The sequence below is a fragment of the Genypterus blacodes genome, unplaced genomic scaffold (genome assembly GCF_046128005.1).
Source record: "Genypterus blacodes isolate CSIRO-AG114 ecotype Tasmania unplaced genomic scaffold, CSIRO-AGI_Gbla_v1 ptg000284l_1, whole genome shotgun sequence".
NCBI lineage: Eukaryota > Metazoa > Chordata > Actinopteri > Ophidiiformes > Ophidiidae > Genypterus > Genypterus blacodes.
In genome coordinates, this window is record NW_027467075.1 from 79,833 (window position 1) to 96,581 (window position 16,749).

The window sequence follows — 16,749 nt, forward strand, 5'->3', positions numbered from 1 at the left end:
GAAAATAGTTAAAATAAATGTTGATTGATTAAAATCTCAAATCCTGGTCCACCTTCACATCCCAGCCTAATGTGACCCAGATCAGATTTGGACCTCTTGTATTCATGGAGCTTCCTCTCTGATATCTGATCCATGTCCACACACACATGAATATGCAGACTGAGCACTGGCGTGTGTGATGTGAATGAAGCTACACTTTGTACTAAACACAGTCAGTTCAAATCTATCAAAACCTACTAGGATGTGATTGACAGGACCTATAGAAATGAGAGAAACTTCACTTATGGACTCCAAATTTAGCCTCAGTGTCTCTTCTCACCGGCCTTTCTGCTGACTGCAGCACACAGTTGGATGTTTCTGGTCGGCACACACAATACACCTGGAGAACAATGTGTGTGGCTGCTGTCCTGACACCAGAGCAGGAGCAGGAGCAGGAGCAGGAGCAGGAGCAGGAGCAGGAGCAGGAGCAGGAGCAGGAGCAGGAGTGAGCTCATCCTCACGTTAACAAGGCACTGACAGCAACACTCAGCAGCCTCATCATGGAAAAGGTGCACTTTAATCAGGTCAAACTGGATCCAAACCACTGAATCATTAAATCATCCAAGAAATTCAACATTGAACAAATCACAGTTCACAAGTTTGGGGGAAGAACGCTCAGGTCACTCACCTTCTCTTACATGCCGTTATGAAAGGTCAAAGGCCGTCTGATTGACTGTGATGTGGGTCTGACACACAAACCCTTCAGTTTCATCTGTCAAAGTGACACACCGACCAGGTTCTGTTTGATTCTGGAGCCTCGTGAGTCCCATGTCTGGTGGTCCGGCTCAGAGCTCCCTCACACCTGTGTGGTCAGCAGATGGCCCCGATACAACATGAGCTGGTTTGTACACGGCTACAGAACAGAACATGTGAGCTATGAAGATGAAACAACACGTCTGTGCTCGTTTGTAATGGAAGTGTCTGATTTATAAATCACAGAAGGCAGCTGGGAAAAAACTCAGAACCAAGAAAACACTTCATCAGACTCTTAAGACGTTCTGGACCGTGGAGGGAGCAGGGAGCCGCTCTGTTTCTGTGGGGGTCCTGCTCCAAGCACAGGGTCGGACTCTGGGTTACTTATGTGCTGGGTCCATCTGAGGCCCGTTCATCTGCTGCCATGACGGTCAGAACTCCAGATAGTGGAAGTTTCTGCCACTGTCTGCCTCTGGGGGCGCCACTGAGCAGACACACACACACACACACAGGAGCAAAAGAACATCCTGTCCACCTTCAGATCACTGATCAGAGAGGGAATGCTGATGGAATGTGGCACCTTTACTAACTTCACCAGTCGGCTGCAGGCTGAATCCAAGAGAAACCAAATGAAGAATCGTTTCATAATACATGAGAAAAGAATCTTTAAGGGTTAAAGTCTGAAGAGAATGAATCCCAGGAAATCCAATAAACTGAGAGAATACATGACAAATATAATTTAAATCAACTCGTCCTCCTCCTCCACCTCTCCAGGGAGGCTAGGAGACGGATCCTCGTCTCCTTCCCTCCTCGTCTCCTCACACGTCTGCTGAGGCTCAAGGTGCCAATCAAGTCACATATGAAAGGTGTGTATTGCACTGACGTCGTCTTCTTCTCCGCTTAATACCTTTAGAGTCGACACGCTGAGGCCCAAAGGAAGAGCAAGTCATCACACATCATCATCATCATCATTAAAACAAAGTGTCAGTGTACTAGTTTAAATAAGATGGTTAATATGGAACCTGTGTGTGTGTGTGTGTGTGTGTGCGTGTGTGTGTGTGTGTGTGTGTGTGTGTGGGGGGGGGTGCGGTGAGTAAACAAGTGGCAACAGGATGTGGGACATGTAAGGACCCGCCCCCCCACCCCACCCATTCCAGTGCAGGTCTCAGGGTCTACAGGGGGGCCGGACAATCCTCTGAGTTACAAAGCACAGGTTCCTAAAACAGATAAATGGAGTCTTAAACTAAAACATGAGAAGATGAGAGGCCATGGAGCAGGAGAGCGTTAGGGGGGGCGCTGCAGGACCCCCAGAGCAGAGAGGGCACTTCATGGTAGTCAGTCTCTATCTGGTGTCAGTTTGTGTGTGTGTGTGTGTGTGTGTGTGTGTGTGTGTGTGTGTGTGTGTGTGTGTGTGTGTGTGTGTGTGTGTGTGTGTGTGTGTGTTTAGTTCTGATGTTAGTTCTCCCTCCGGTTCTGCACAGAGTTCAGACGGGTCCGGTTCCGTCTCCCGGCTACAGTCAAACGTCTCCAGCGGCAGAAGAACGCCGCGGCCCAACACCTCCGCTTCCTCGTACCCAACTTATTTATTAATCCCATCCCCAAAAAAAGCCTCAAGGGGACAAAAGCTGGACCCTCATAGAAAAATCCCCCTGAAACACCAACAAGTTCAAGTCGACACACGGAGGCCCGCCGCTCCGGGCGCAGTCACGTTAGCACAGCAGAGAGAGACAAGCCGACCCCGTCCACGATGAAGGCAAAAGCGGGTCAGGGCGTGAGAGGGCGGGCAGGAGGGGGGGGGGGCCGTCGTCGGGGCGCTCGGTCCCCGGTGGGCAGGGCTCAGCTGGCCGCGGCCCGGGACATCAGGTCCTCCAGAGCCTTGTCCTGGTCGTTGTTGTGGACCAGCAGCACCTCTTTGATGGCGTCGCGCTCAAAGCCCATCTCTCCAAACCTCGTCATCAGCTCCAGGAACTGCAACGCCTGGAGAGGAGGGAAGACAGAACGTAGAAGCTATGAGCACGGAGATCCACGTGACCTGAGGCTCGTGTGTGTGTCTGTGTGTGTGTGTGTGTGAGGCTGACCGACCTTCTCCTCTGAGCACTGGTACATCTCTAAACACTCCTCCACCGCGCTGGCATCAAAGCCTCGCTCACATAGACGCCCATGGACAAACAGATAGTCCAGAACCTTACACACAGAATAAATACACACAGCAGATGTCAGACACACACAGTAGATGTTTACCGAGTCCAACCTGAACCTGAACATCAGACTGACGGCATGGGAAAGCTTCAGGTTGTCCTAAATGTTCCTGTTACTGCCATAAATGTGTTAAATGTCACGTTAGCACTGCGTTCAAAGACAAAGGAGAGTGTGACCATAATGCAACAGCTTTATTATAATACAGGACTATGAATACACGGAAGTGACACGGCTCAGACATGTCAGCCGTGTGTGTGAAGCTCTCAGGACTGCGTCTGTCTGCGCTCTGGGCCGCCCCGGGCTCCCACCTGCTCCACGTTCTGCCCTTGCTTCTGCATGGCCCTCAGGACGCCCTCGTAGGAGTAACCCATGCCCACCAGGGTCTCCACGCACTGACGCTCGCTGGGGGTCAGGCTCAGCAGGGCGCCGCCGCACGGCAGGCCGGCCGGTCCACAGCTCAGGTTGGCCTGAAGGGCAGAAACACCAGACGTGAACCAGAATCTGACACGTTCATGTTCCTCCAACATAGACTGGGATTCTGACATGAAACGCTGTTATTTTGTTGTACAATAGAGGCACAGTGACCAGAATGTGCCAGAGTGCATGAAGATACTTATTTAAGACTAAAATCTCTCTGTCACACACGCACTCACTCTACCTCACTCACACACTCTCTCACACTCACTCTCTAACTCACACACTCACTCACTCACACTCACTCACACACTCACTCGCTCTCACACACTCACTCTCATTCGCTCACACACTCTCACTCACTCTCATTCGCTCACACACTCTCACTCACACACTCTCATTTACTCACTCACTGTCATTGGCTCACACACTCTCACTCACTCACACACTCTCGCTCACACACTCTCACTCACTCACTCTCATTTACTCACTCACTCTCATTTGCTCACACACTCTCACTCACTCACACACTCTCGCTCACACACTCTCACTCACTCACTCTCATTTACTCACTCACTCTCATTTGCTCACACTCTCACTCACTCACACACTCTCGCTCACACACTCTCACTCACTCACTCTCATTTACTCACTCACTCTCACTCACTCACTCTCATTGGCTCACACACTCTCACTCACTCTCATTTACTCACTCACTCTCACTCACTCACTCTCATTGGCTCACACACTCTCACTCACTCACTCTCATTGGCTCACACACTCTCACTCACTCTCATTTACTCCCTCACTCTCATTTGCTCACACACTCTCACTCACTCACTCTCATTGGCTCACACACTCTCACTCACTCACTCTCATTTACTCACTCACTCTCACTCACTCTCATTTACTCACTCACTCTCACTCACTCACTCTCATTGGCTCACACACTCTCACTCACTCACTCTCATTGGCTCACACACTCTCACTCACTCTCATTTACTCACTCACTCTCATTTGCTCACACACTCTCACTCACTCACTCTCATTGGCTCACACACTCTCACTCACTCACTCTCATTGGCTCACACACTCTCACTCACTCTCATTTACTCCCTCACTCTCATTTGCTCACACACTCTCACTCACTCACTCTCATTGGCTCACACACTCTCACTCACTCACTCTCATTTACTCACTCACTCTCATTTGCTCACACACTGTCACACACTGACACTCCCTCACTCTCTATCTCACACAGGCAGGTTTTCTGTGTGGGTGTAAAGTTGTGTGCAGCCGCACATGGAGTCCTTCCTCAGTGGCCAGCCTGTGGTCTTGCTCACCTGTTTGGGCGCTCCGTTCTTGGTGTGTCCCGGCGGCTCCGGGGCAACGATAAGGTGTGTTTTTGGTACGGTGGCCGGGCTGCCGTTGGGGAGGTTCTGTTGGGGAGGGGGGAAGCTGTACCGCACCGGGTCAGAGTCACCAGAATCAGAGAGCTTAGGGAAGCTGAGGGAGCGGATGTTACACGGCCGGATGTCTGCGTCCAGAGCTCTCTCCATGTCCAGCAGGGAGACCAGCCCGTTGGGTTTGTGGGTGTATCCTGGTTTGGCTGGGAGGCTGGTGTTGGTGCTGGGGGGGGAGGGGCTGCTGCCGCGTGAGGCCGGCCCCAGCTGGGAGAGCTCTGGTGGGGAAACAGGAGGAGGAGGAGGAGGAGGAGGAGGTTGGGGCTGACTCTGCAGGATGCTCCTCAGCTCCTCCCTATCGTCCAAAGTCTTAAGCTCCAGCTTATCAAAGGGGTCTTCCTCCCGCTCAAAGTCTGCCAGGTTGAGGCCGTGAGCCTGGGGGGTGCTGGGCTGAGTCTTCTTGGGGCCGAGGCTGGCGGCAGGCAGCGGGGTGAGGATGGCGTTGTGGCTCAGACCTGCCAAGACGGGGTTAAGTGCTGGGGGCGGCAGGTCCTGATCCTCTGCAGCCTGCTGGGCTCTCTTCCCTCCCCCGCTGTCCATGTCCTGGGCCAGGCGCTCCCTCTGCACCGCCTCCTGCCTGGCTGCTGCTGCCTCCGCCACCGCTCGGGCCTCCACCAGCTCAGCGCCCCAACGCACACTCCGCTTCTCCAGAGAAAAGTCATACTGCTGCAGCCACAGGAAGAGGAAGAGCAGCAGAGGAGAGAGGAGAGAAGAACCAGTATGAGGTTCATCCAGACACAATGAAATACAGCCTGCATCTCTTTCTCTACATCACTGAGCCAAACACAGCCCAGTCGTTGTGCTCAGTGATGTCGCCTGCTCTCAGCTCACCTGTGAGTCTGCCAGCACGTAGCCACAGTCTGGTAGACAGAAGCCCACAGGCAGTCCCACTATGGCCGGGCAGCGGAACTTCTCATTTATCTTGAAGGGAACGTCATCGAGGTAGCTGACGGGTCCTGTGAGAGAAGGAGAGCATACATGAGAGGATGACACACCTACGCTAAACACAACACAAGCACAGGTATCACCTTCCAACCACACACACAACTACAAAACAGCAGCGTCGTCATGGAAAAGTGCCCCACCATTAGATGCATCAGATGCAGACTTCCTTGCAGCCATTTAGAGACTCTGAGAACAGAGGAGAGGGGACACGGGTCAACATCAGGACTCAACAAAGGTCATGGCAATCAAACAAGCAACACACTGTAAAAGAAGATGTTGTTGTGTGTGTGTGTGTGTGTGTGTGAGCCAGAGAAAGAGGGAAAGAAGGTGCTGACCCTTGATGACGAGGCACGGCACCACTAGAATGCAAGATTAGAACAGAAGTGACGACTCTGTTGATTGGTCGTTTTTATTGATCAGAATAGCAATGCCTCCTTCAGGGCAGAAAGGCCTGTGACTAGCATTTAAGGGAGAGGGAATATGAGTCATGATGCCATTTCCCCTTACAGACACGTTGAATCTGGTGCTTTCATGAAGTGAAACTGAAGTCAGTGGTGGAGAGATAATCAGTCAGCTCATCACAACACATCAGTGTGTGTCTGCATGGCTCCAGATGAGTCCTAATCAAAGTTTCATCACAGAACACTCCCTGTTCAAATCTCACTATCTTTGTCCAGTTCAATGTTTGACATCTGAGGTTGCTTTTTATCTGAAGTCACATGCATGACTGGACGACTTCATGAGACAGACGAGCCTCTGTTTCCCTTCGGTCTGCGTTCAGTCACATGTGCAGCATAAAAGTCGCTGATCTGTTTAAGAAGGGACAGTTTGTACATTAACAGGACTGTTAGTAATACTGATACTTTATCTAATAGAATGTAATGTAAGAAAATGACTCATAACACGTATGTATAGGTAGAATATGTGTGTTAAAGCCAGAGTTCAAACACGTCCAAGCTTATCAATTAACAAGGAACTAATTTACTATCTTCATATTCAATATGACGAAAGGATTCAGTCACACTGCAACTGCTCGCCTGTCAATAAACGACAAAGTCCAGAGAAAAGACAAACTTCTTTAGGAAACATTTACAAAGAAAGAAAGAAATGTACTGAATTAAGTTTGACGTTATAATCAAACAAACAAACGCAAGTCACACCTGCGCATTAGTGTGTCGTGTTTGTGTTTGCAGTGCCAACTAGCGGCAGGCGTCATGTACTGCACCAACCTGTCAACTTCCGATGTCAGTGATCAGCGCCTCATGATTGATTCTGTAAATATACCGACGCAACATTTGTCCCAACAAATGCCCTGTTTTCCTGATCACACTCTCAGCACCGCGCTGAACGATTTATCAAAGCCCTCAGTTTGGCTCATATTGACACATTACAGAGCTAAACTTTGACTCAACGTACCGGGACAGCTGGAGCGACATTAGTTTACCGTTAACTTCACTAACTAAGACCAACTAACTAACTAACTAACCGGTGACACGTCGAGGGCAGAGTAGAGAGTCACATCTTAACACTAGACGCAGTTAGGTTAATGACGCATCCTCACCTGGACACAAACAAACTCATTGTATAAACTGGAGTTCTTTCTGTTTCTGTAGCGCCCATCAGCTAACTGACATGACGAGCTACCTACAGACGAGCTAGCGATAAGCTAGCACACAAGTTAAGCGTTAACCGGGAAGCCGAGGAACCAAACTGTATGAAGTGATGGGACAATTAAATAGTTTACGGGTGGTCGCCATGATCCGCTTCCTAGTTTAGCGGGGCGCTAACCTCCCGTCCCGGCCTGGTGTATGTGCGTGTACAGACAGGCTGCGCTCTGTCGCTGCCGCCGCCCCTCCGCTGCTCTCCGCTAACGGGCTAAAGAGCTAACCGGGGCGGCTCTTACCTCGACCGGCTCCGTCTGCTTCTCTCAAAATCCAAAGGCCGTCCGGTGGAAACGTCGCTCCAGTACACACTGCTCTCCCCGACGGGTTTTATTTATACTGAGGGCTCTTTCCTGCTTCATCGCGGGGCGCCATCTTGATTTGTGTCCAGTCCCCTTCCACGGGTTCCTGTCTGACGTCACTCTGCTCTGACGTCACAGCAAAGCGAGCGTAGCCAAGAAAAGCAGTAAAGTTTGGATGAGATGGAACATAGGAGCTAACACCGCGGAGAAGGTAGGAAGGGAGGGATAAGGCTGGGATGGTTGGAGAAAATAGGGTGGAAGAGGCTGGAATGTTTTAAGAAAAAAGTTGAAATGTTACAAGAAAAAATATGTACAATCTGGAATCACTCCAACTAATTGAACAAAAAAACCCCCAGATTTTCCTTAATCCTTCCTCATTACACTACGAATACTACACAATATAGTTAAGTTCTGCTGACCGGCGTGTACAATATGTTGTGTGTTCTCCAAAGCAATTCAGATGAAGATAGTTATTCATATCTGTATTAATGTAGATTATATACAAGTATTATTTCCCTTGATTGGCACAGCATCTAGCACAGACTAGTTTTAAGCAGTACATAAGATATTATTATTATATTATTACTTTAGTAAATAATTTACAGCCGTTTGTTGCTCACTTCCTTATTGACCAGACTTAGGATGTTTCACACAACCACACATGGTGAACAGGATAGTTCACGACTCAACGTGGTCTTCAGTAACACCAGTGTGCAAAATCATCTTTATATTTAAAATGTCTGTCCCTAAAAGTTCAAATACGGAGGCAGGAAATCCTGAAAAGCTGTTAAGAGGTGGCATATGGCAAAAGACGAGCTTGCCGGTTGAGATCTTAGTTTTTGACTTTCACAAAAGTGCATTTAAACTGTGAATGTATTTTGCACTAAATCAAAACATAAACGTGTTAAGTACAGCACCGCTATCAATCAGACCAGTGCCGGACTGTAATGGGTTCATGTCTTAAGTAACCCACCAAGGTTAATTAAAACCCATCAACAACAAGCCTGTAAAGATACTCACATCTTGTCACGCGAACACTAGCTTTTATTTTAACAGGCTTGTTGCCTCTGCCAAAGCCCCTCCCACTACCTAGTGAAGCCCCTCCCACCGCCCGGCCCCGGGCTGCACAAATGTTATTGGATCGTTTTGCTCTCGGGCGCGCGCACGTCACGTTCAGGCGCGTACGTCCGCTACGTCTCGCAGACACGCGCAATGATAGCCGGAAGCATCGATGGGAGGAAAATAAAAATCGATGATATTGGCTGTGATCCGCGGGTGTAAAGCTGTCACTAACGCCCCGTGTGTGACCGCAGGTTTGGCCTCATCTGCTCCAGACTCTGACAGCGCGCCGGAGGAGACGACAGCGAGCCGAGGAGCCGCGGCACCGGAGGGAAGTTGCTCGGCGGGGGTTTAGCTGACGTGTGGAGAAGTTGAGACAGCAGAGAGCAGATAAACAAACAAACACGCAGGGAGCAGCTGAGCCTGAGCGGACCGAGCATGAGCCGCTCACACTGACCACAGCTCCATGTCAACTGTCAACACTGACAAACTGAGAATTTAGGAAACACCAGGAGAGAGAAGAAGAAGAGAGTGAGAGGAAGAAGAGAGAGAGGAAGAGGAGCAGCCATAGGCATTAGCACTGCTCCTGTCGGCTAACATGGACGGCCAATGAGTTCACCTCCCACAGCTCAGCTCCAGCGACACGCAAACACATTGAAGTGGGAGAAGAGAGGTAAAGACTTTACATTAACTTTGCTTCCCCCCCCCGAGAGGCCCTGCGCTCTGAGCTCCGAGCTCTGACTGACTCAAGCTAGCTGCTCCGCTCTGCCTTCACTCTTGTTTATGTCGTTTAAAGCTTTAATGTTCTCTTACATCCTAACGTGTCCATGAAGTCAAAGCTTCTTTCATTTAGCTGTGCGGTGTTCAGGTCCGAGGATGTAAACCGGAGACAGTTGTTGTTTTTGTCCGTATTCCAGTGAAATAACAATGTTATTATCCGAGATCAGTCAGCTGTGAGTGTTGTAATTCATGTTTATGTGGTGCGGATAGGTTCAGTGTAGGAACTAACCAGGGTCAAAGGGCAAATCGCCTCTGTTATTGTACATGTTTGCCCCAAAAAACTCAAATAATGGATCAGAAATGGACCTCAGCTCAACAAACTGAACCAACTTTAACTCTAAATGTTAGTTAATCTATATGAATGATTAGCTGTTCAAACACAGCTGATGTCTCTGGTCACGACCTGAGGACAAGAATTCAGAGACAAATGGGAGGACGGGTGGACAGATGGACGGGTGGACAGCAGACGAGACAAAACTGAACAAACAAAGTCCTTCAACTGTCAGCGTCACAGATACAAGCAAGAACTGAGTGTGATCATGTTATCATCATTAGGGACCGGGTCAGGGAATCATGAGTGAAGCTGAGGAACAGGAACACACACACACACACACACACACACACACACACACACACACACACACACACACACACACACACACACACACACACACACACACACACACACACACAATCTAGTGACGGTACCAAGTAATGACCTTAATCCACAAACAGCAACAATGTTTATAATATATTTATAATCAGAGTCACAATATTTAGTGTTTAATTCAAGAATATTTATGTTTACAGCACTTTGGAGTCTACTGCAACACAGTAACTATTAGTTATAAGTATTTGGTATCTAATCCATCCTGATCAATAACAGGCTACAACGCGCACACACACACACACACACACACACACACACACAGTGATAAGAAAAGAAAAGAAAAGTTGTAATATTTGGCGATTAAAAGCTGAATGCTGAATTGTTGACACTAAATATTATTACGGCCCTGAGATCAATAATGTTACTGATATTGGATAAAGGTTCATTACTGCAGAATGGATGTTACTGATGTTACAGTGTAGGAGCTTTTGTATTTAGTTCTATAGTGTGTGTTCCATAGCTTCACTCATCTCTGGACTGTAAACCATAGTCTTCCTCAGCTTAGTCCCATTCCTCTGCTCCGTACCTCAACCATGGTCTGAATGCACCCACGTCTCCTGGAGGTCATTTTTTGTTTCTCTGTTCTCCACCTGTCACTCATCCGTAGCCCAGTGGTGTCAGACGTTGCATCAGCATGGCCCACCAGACCACCCCCAGTTCTCAGAAGGCCCTGATGATGGAGCTGAAGTCTCTGCAGGAGCAGCCGGTGGAAGGCTTCCGCATCACCCTGGTGGAGGAGTCGGACCTCTACAACTGGGAGGTGGCCATCTTCGGCCCCCCCAACACCCTGTATGAGGGGGGCTACTTTAAGGTACGGGACTGTGGGACCTCAGGGTATTAATGGAGTTGAATGAAACTTATATGGAGAGGCATTATCTCTGAGACTGAGGATCCAGATCTGTAGAGAGAAATTCAGGCCTTGGTGGAGGTTTGATCTCTCCTGCTGTGTCCTCTCACAGACCCCCCCCCACCACCTCCATGTCCAGCTGTCTTACCCTCACTCCCTCACCGTGATGGTCGTACTTCAGAAGTCTATTTTTAACCCTGTGCAGATATAAATGGCTCCTTGGCACCGAGGAGAAGGAGGGGAAATCAGGATGAGACTTATGGTCGGGTCTGACGTTACTGATTGAGTAAAACCTGATCTGGAAACTGCTGTACGGCGGGAGGGAAAGAGGGAGAGGGGAAGAGAGAGAGAGGCAGGAGGGAAGGGAGCTACAGTTGGAGCTGTAGCTTTCCAGGAAATGCCCAAATAACCCGGAGCGTGTGCTTCCTGTCCCCTGCAGCGGATCAGAGGTGACTTCAGGACCTGGACCTTTATTCAGATAGAAGAATAATATAAGCACTTAATAAGTTATGGGGTAAAGGAATAAAAGCAACAAACATATCATCAGTTTGAGTGGAGGGCAGCATGTTTCATGTTTCATGTTTCAGCCTCCTCTCTCTCTGCTGCACGCTTCCATCCTGGCCATGGACTGAGGCTCAGGCCGGCGTGATGACGTCGCTGTGGCTGTTATCCCCGGGCTGCAGCGCTGTCATGGCTGCTTGTGTGGTGTTGATATCCTATCAGAGAGACACCAGTCCAGCCTCGGCACACGCTGTCCTCACGCCCAGCTGTAATGGCACTTTCATTTTTGCAGAGGATCAGGATCACCAGAGCTTCAGAGCCGCGTCAGCACAAAGAGCTCCAGAGTGTGAGGGGTTACTGGAGATTCAGCTTCATCTGTGTTTCTGTTAACAGGTTGATAAGGGAACATTGTTCTCAAACAGAGCGGGACAGTCTCATCCCTGCAGTCTGAAGCAGGCAGATTCCTCACAGGAGAGCCTTCAGCATGCAGCTCAGGACCCAGACTAACCTCTGCTCCTTGTTGACCCAGACTAACCTCTGCTCCTTGTTGTTCCAGACTAACCTCTGCTCCTTGTTGACCCAGACTAACCTCTGCTCCTTGTTGTTCCAGACTAACCTCTGCTCCTTGTTGACCCAGACTAACCTCTGCTCCTTGTTGACCCAGACTAACCTCTGCTCCTTGTTCCAGACTAACCTCTGCTCCTTGTTGACCCAGACTAACCTCTGCTCCTTGTTGACCCAGACTAACCTCTGCTCCTTGTTCCAGACTAACCTCTGCTCCTTGTTGACCCAGACTAACCTCTGCTCCTTGTTCCAGACTAACCTCTGCTCCTTGTTGACCCAGACTAACCTCTGCTCCTTGTTCCAGACTAACCTCTGCTCCTTGTTGACCCAGACTAACCTCTGCTCCTTGTTGACCCAGACTAACCTCTGCTCCTTGTTGACCCAGACTAACCTCTGCTCCTTGTTCCAGACTAACCTCTGCTCCTTGTTGACCCAGACTAACCTCTGCTCCTTGTTCCAGACTAACCTCTGCTCCTTGTTCCAGACTAACCTCTGCTCCTTGTTGACCCAGACTAACCTCTGCTCCTTGTTCCAGACTAACCTCTGCTCCTTGTTGACCCAGACTAACCGCTGCTCCTTGTTCCAGGCTCACATCAAGTTCCCGGTGGACTACCCGTACTCCCCACCCACCTTCCGCTTCCTCACCAAGATGTGGCACCCAAACATCTACGAGGTAACGAGGTCTTCTAGTCAATCTGTTGTGAATCTCAGCGTAGAGACGACAGGCGGCCTGAACTGTGCGCCGCCTTCTCTCCCTGCAGAACGGAGACGTGTGCATCTCCATCCTGCACCCTCCAGTGGACGACCCTCAGAGCGGAGAGCTGCCCTCTGAAAGATGGAACCCCACACAGAACGTCAGGTGAGCCTCCTCTTCTTCTCCTTCTTCTTCTTCCCTCCACAGCCGTCACCTCATGTCGTCTCTTTCTGCTGTGGTCTAAAATGCAACAACATCTTAAGTAAAGAGCAGATAAGATGGTCGACGGTCATGTGTTCACTCTGCAGACTTCAAATCAAAATCCTGGGACATTTTGTTTGTGTCTTTGTTTGAGTTTCCTCTGTTTAGTGTAAATACTGTTGGGTTGCATTTGATGCCGTTACAAAACCTTCTGTTCTCTGTGAGTGAGAGGAGCTAAAGAGCCGAGGCTGCATTCATCAGCCTGAGCAGATTGGATGTTGTACGTAACGGAGCCACAAAGGGGAAGAGAGGTGAACATCTGTGTGTGTGTGTGTGTGTGTGTGTGTGTGTGTGTGTAGGACCATCCTGCTCAGCGTGATCTCTCTGCTCAACGAGCCAAACACCTTCTCCCCCGCCAACGTGGACGCCTCCGTCATGTTTCGCAAATGGAGGGACAGTAAAGGAAAGGACAAGGAGTACGCCGAGATCATCAGGTAACACACACACACACACACACACACACACACACACACACACACACACACACACACACACACACACACAGGGAGAAGAGGAGGAACCTTCAGCCTCCATGTTAAAGTTACAGGTGGTCTCTAACATCATTCTCTAACCCTAACATACAGAGGTTTAGGGTCAAAGGTCAGAGGTCAACATGTTAGTCTAACTTAGCTTCTGTCTTCATGTAGAGGAGCTTTAGAGGCTCTAACACGTGATCATGGATCCATAAGGGTCCATTCTACACAAGTGGACCTTCTTAACACACTGATGACATCACTCTAGCTCATCCAGATGTTACCTTTGTCCCGTGCGTCGGCAGGAAGCAGGTGATGTCCACAGCAGCGGAGGCGGAGCGTGACGGGGTGAAGGTGCCCACCACGCTGGCAGAGTACTGCGTCCAGACCCGGGTCCCCTCACAGGACAGCAGCTCGGACCTGCTGTACGACGACCTCTACGACGACGACATGGAGGAGGAGGACGACGAAGAGGACGAGAGCGAGATGGAGTCCGTGGGCGAGGCCGGGGGGATCGGCGGAGGGGAGGACGGCGGGACGTCCACCAGGTGTTACGACAACCAGGACGACTCTGGCAACGAAGAGTCCTGATGATCTGGATGACCTTTGACCCCCAACCCCCCCCCTTCTTTATTCGTCAAATTTACGTTACAGATTTCAGAGTGTGTGTGCGCGCCTGTGTGTGTGTGCGCCGTGTGGGTGTGTGTGGGTGTGTGTGTGCATACAGAGGGGTCCAAAAATTTACAACCAAAATCTTTTCATCATTTATTAAAAACAAAGTAATGTTCATTCTTTCAGACTTCTGTTGGTTTCACTGAGAGTCTAGACTCCTGCTCCTGTTGCTGCGTCCACCGTTTGCCTTAATCACAGCGCCGCACTCGCATCCTCACATCCTCCTCCTCCTCCTCCTTTCCAAACCTTGCGTAGTTTCAGAATCCGTCTGAGGCGTCCCCAGTAAGTTAGATGTCTCCTTATGTTTCGCCTCTCTGGTTGTTCCCCGCTTCACTTTAGCTGCAGAGCGACGCAGAGCCGCAGGCACGTCAGCACTTCCTGCTCTGCGTAGATCTGATTGATGTTTCTGGAGGTTTTCCCAGTTGGTAAAGAGACTCTGGTGTTTCTTTAAAGCGCCTCAGCAGAACTCAGCTCAGTGATTCATCACCCTGGGCAACACAGCCTCACACCCAAAAACCCTCTGATTACGCCTCAGCTGACCAAGATCCAGTGATTAGTTGGTTAATAAGTTGTACATTATGTGATTCTATACATTTATCTATACTGAATGTTTCACCACAGAGGGACAGAATATTAGAAATGTCTCTCAGCATCATGACGACCTCTAACCTGAATGATCTCTGTCTCCATTAGTGTAGGAGATATTCATTCAATCCTGTGTGAGCTGCTCTGGATGCTCTGGATGGAGCTCTGGAGCATTCAGCCTGTCTGTCCTTCTCTGACTCAGCTCCATCTCAGCTCCATGATGCTGCTAGGTGATGTTTGTAGCTCTGCTAGACACTCGGCTCTGCCTGGAGACACAGAGCTCCTATCTGTAGAGGACTGAGGGAGCACCAGATCCAGATCCTACTGATGCAGGTCCTACTGGTCCAGGTCCTACTGGTCCAGATCCTACTGGTCCATGTCCTACTGATCCAGATCCTACTGATCCAGATCCAGTTGTTTAGAAGGCTGGCTGTACCATCCATGGCCTCTGCTACCATCTAGTGGTCACCAAGTGTTAACGCAGGATAAGAAGACTGAATGGTTGTCTATGGGTTAAAAATAATGTTAGAAACAAACTTTACCGAGCTCAGACTCAGAGCTTCCTTGGCCCATGACCGCCTCCTCGCCGCAACTTTAAACAAGAATATCTTTTTAACACACACACACACACACACACACACACACACACACACACACACACACACACACACACACACACACACAACTGAACCCTGTCACCTTCAGAAGGAAGCATTACGTAATCGGTGGACTTCCGTTCTAAATTGCGTCTTGTTGCCATGTAAACGGCTGTGTAAAGAAATAAGCTTTTGATAAATGATGAAACGTTGTTGTTGCTCAGTTGAACCTCCCTGTAGTCAGATTGTCTGGTTTAATGTCTCAGCTCAGCCACGTGTGTGTGTGTGTGTCTCTCGGCTCCTCTGATCCCTCAGTCGGGCTCATGGACGCTCATTAACCCCTGACCCGACCTGATACTGCATCTCTGACCGATGCAATGGACAAACACAGGCTCCGCCCCCTGACTCGCCCGCCCTGGATCCACATCCTTTAATGTACAGGACAAGCAAAGGTGACAGAGCGCTGGTGTCGCTGCTCTGCCTCTTTAACCTCAGGGCCTCATACTTCCACTGAGAGGGAAACCAATTACTGAGGAACGGACAGAACTCTTCCTCGCCCACACAGCCTCCTCTTCTTCATTTTATCACTGGGTGGCGTCAGAGGGCAGAGAGGGAACTTGAACGTCTCCGATCCCACAATCAGCCTCGTAAGATTGGGACGTTCCAGGAGGAGACGTTGAGCTTTTATTGTGGCGGGCAAAACAACATGGATCCATAAGGGTCCAGCACAGGAACACAGCCTGGGAGGAGAACCACAAACATCTGGAGTGATGGTGAGACAGGTTCACATGAGGTTCAGGGCGTCGACCTCTCAACCTTTACATCCAGATGGATTTTTAAAATGTAAGCGTTTGCTGCTGTGACTTTAATTTGAGCTCAAACGCAACACGGTGGAAATTGGGAGTCGGTAACTCGGTCACCATGACAACAGCGCCGGGAGACAAACGGCAACACACAGCTTCTGGACGCTGGTTTCTGTCGTGAGAGCGAGTTCAGAGTCACACTTGCAGTGTTTCTCCTGCTGTCTTGACTGTTGAACACACACGAACACACACACACACACACACACACACACACACACACACACACACACACACACACACACACACACACACACACACACACACACACACACACACACACACACACACCTGTGACCTGTCAGCCTATCAGAGTAAAGGAAACCCTCTGACGTCAGTGGAGGATTCTGTTGCTGTTTTGGATAAACTCTTCATCTGGTGGACGTCGTCATGCAGCCTGAGTGAAACTTTTCCCCACAGATCCTGGACTCCCCTGAGGACAGGGAGACTGGATCTGGAACAGACTTGACT

General features: G+C 49.7%; 2 protein-coding genes and 2 long non-coding RNA genes across 4 annotated transcripts; 2 read left to right on the forward strand and 2 right to left on the reverse strand.

Annotated features, from left to right (window-relative positions):
- Positions 1-537: 537 nt before the first annotated feature.
- LOC143017413 (uncharacterized) lies at positions 538-1,862 on the reverse strand. The gene is made up of 2 exons (XR_012965666.1): positions 668-1,862; positions 538-569 (listed from the first exon to the last, which is right to left on the reverse strand). It is a non-coding gene; the product is annotated as an uncharacterized LOC143017413 (long non-coding RNA).
- A 121-nt stretch (positions 1,863-1,983) lies between these two features.
- On the forward strand, positions 1,984-2,322 carry LOC143017412 (uncharacterized). The gene is made up of 2 exons (XR_012965665.1): positions 1,984-2,117; positions 2,180-2,322. It is a non-coding gene; the product is annotated as an uncharacterized LOC143017412 (long non-coding RNA).
- Positions 2,323-2,375: 53 nt separating this feature from the next.
- Positions 2,376-7,846, reverse strand: ubap1 (ubiquitin associated protein 1). The gene is made up of 7 exons (XM_076172116.1): positions 7,657-7,846; positions 5,894-5,939; positions 5,640-5,764; positions 4,689-5,474; positions 3,240-3,398; positions 2,815-2,916; positions 2,376-2,709 (listed from the first exon to the last, which is right to left on the reverse strand). Exons 2-7 carry the CDS (start codon positions 5,928-5,930, stop codon positions 2,569-2,571), a joined length of 1,350 nt encoding a protein of 449 aa, XP_076028231.1. The 5' UTR covers positions 5,931-5,939; positions 7,657-7,846; the 3' UTR covers positions 2,376-2,568.
- A 1,049-nt stretch (positions 7,847-8,895) lies between these two features.
- On the forward strand, positions 8,896-16,552 carry ube2r2 (ubiquitin-conjugating enzyme E2R 2). The gene is made up of 6 exons (XM_076136878.1): positions 8,896-9,448; positions 10,833-11,036; positions 12,724-12,810; positions 12,899-12,996; positions 13,392-13,526; positions 13,871-16,552. The coding sequence occupies exons 2-6, from the start codon at positions 10,860-10,862 to the stop codon at positions 14,154-14,156; spliced, it is 783 nt and encodes a 260-aa protein (XP_075992993.1). The 5' UTR covers positions 8,896-9,448; positions 10,833-10,859; the 3' UTR covers positions 14,157-16,552.
- The last annotated feature ends 197 nt before the right edge of the window (positions 16,553-16,749 follow it).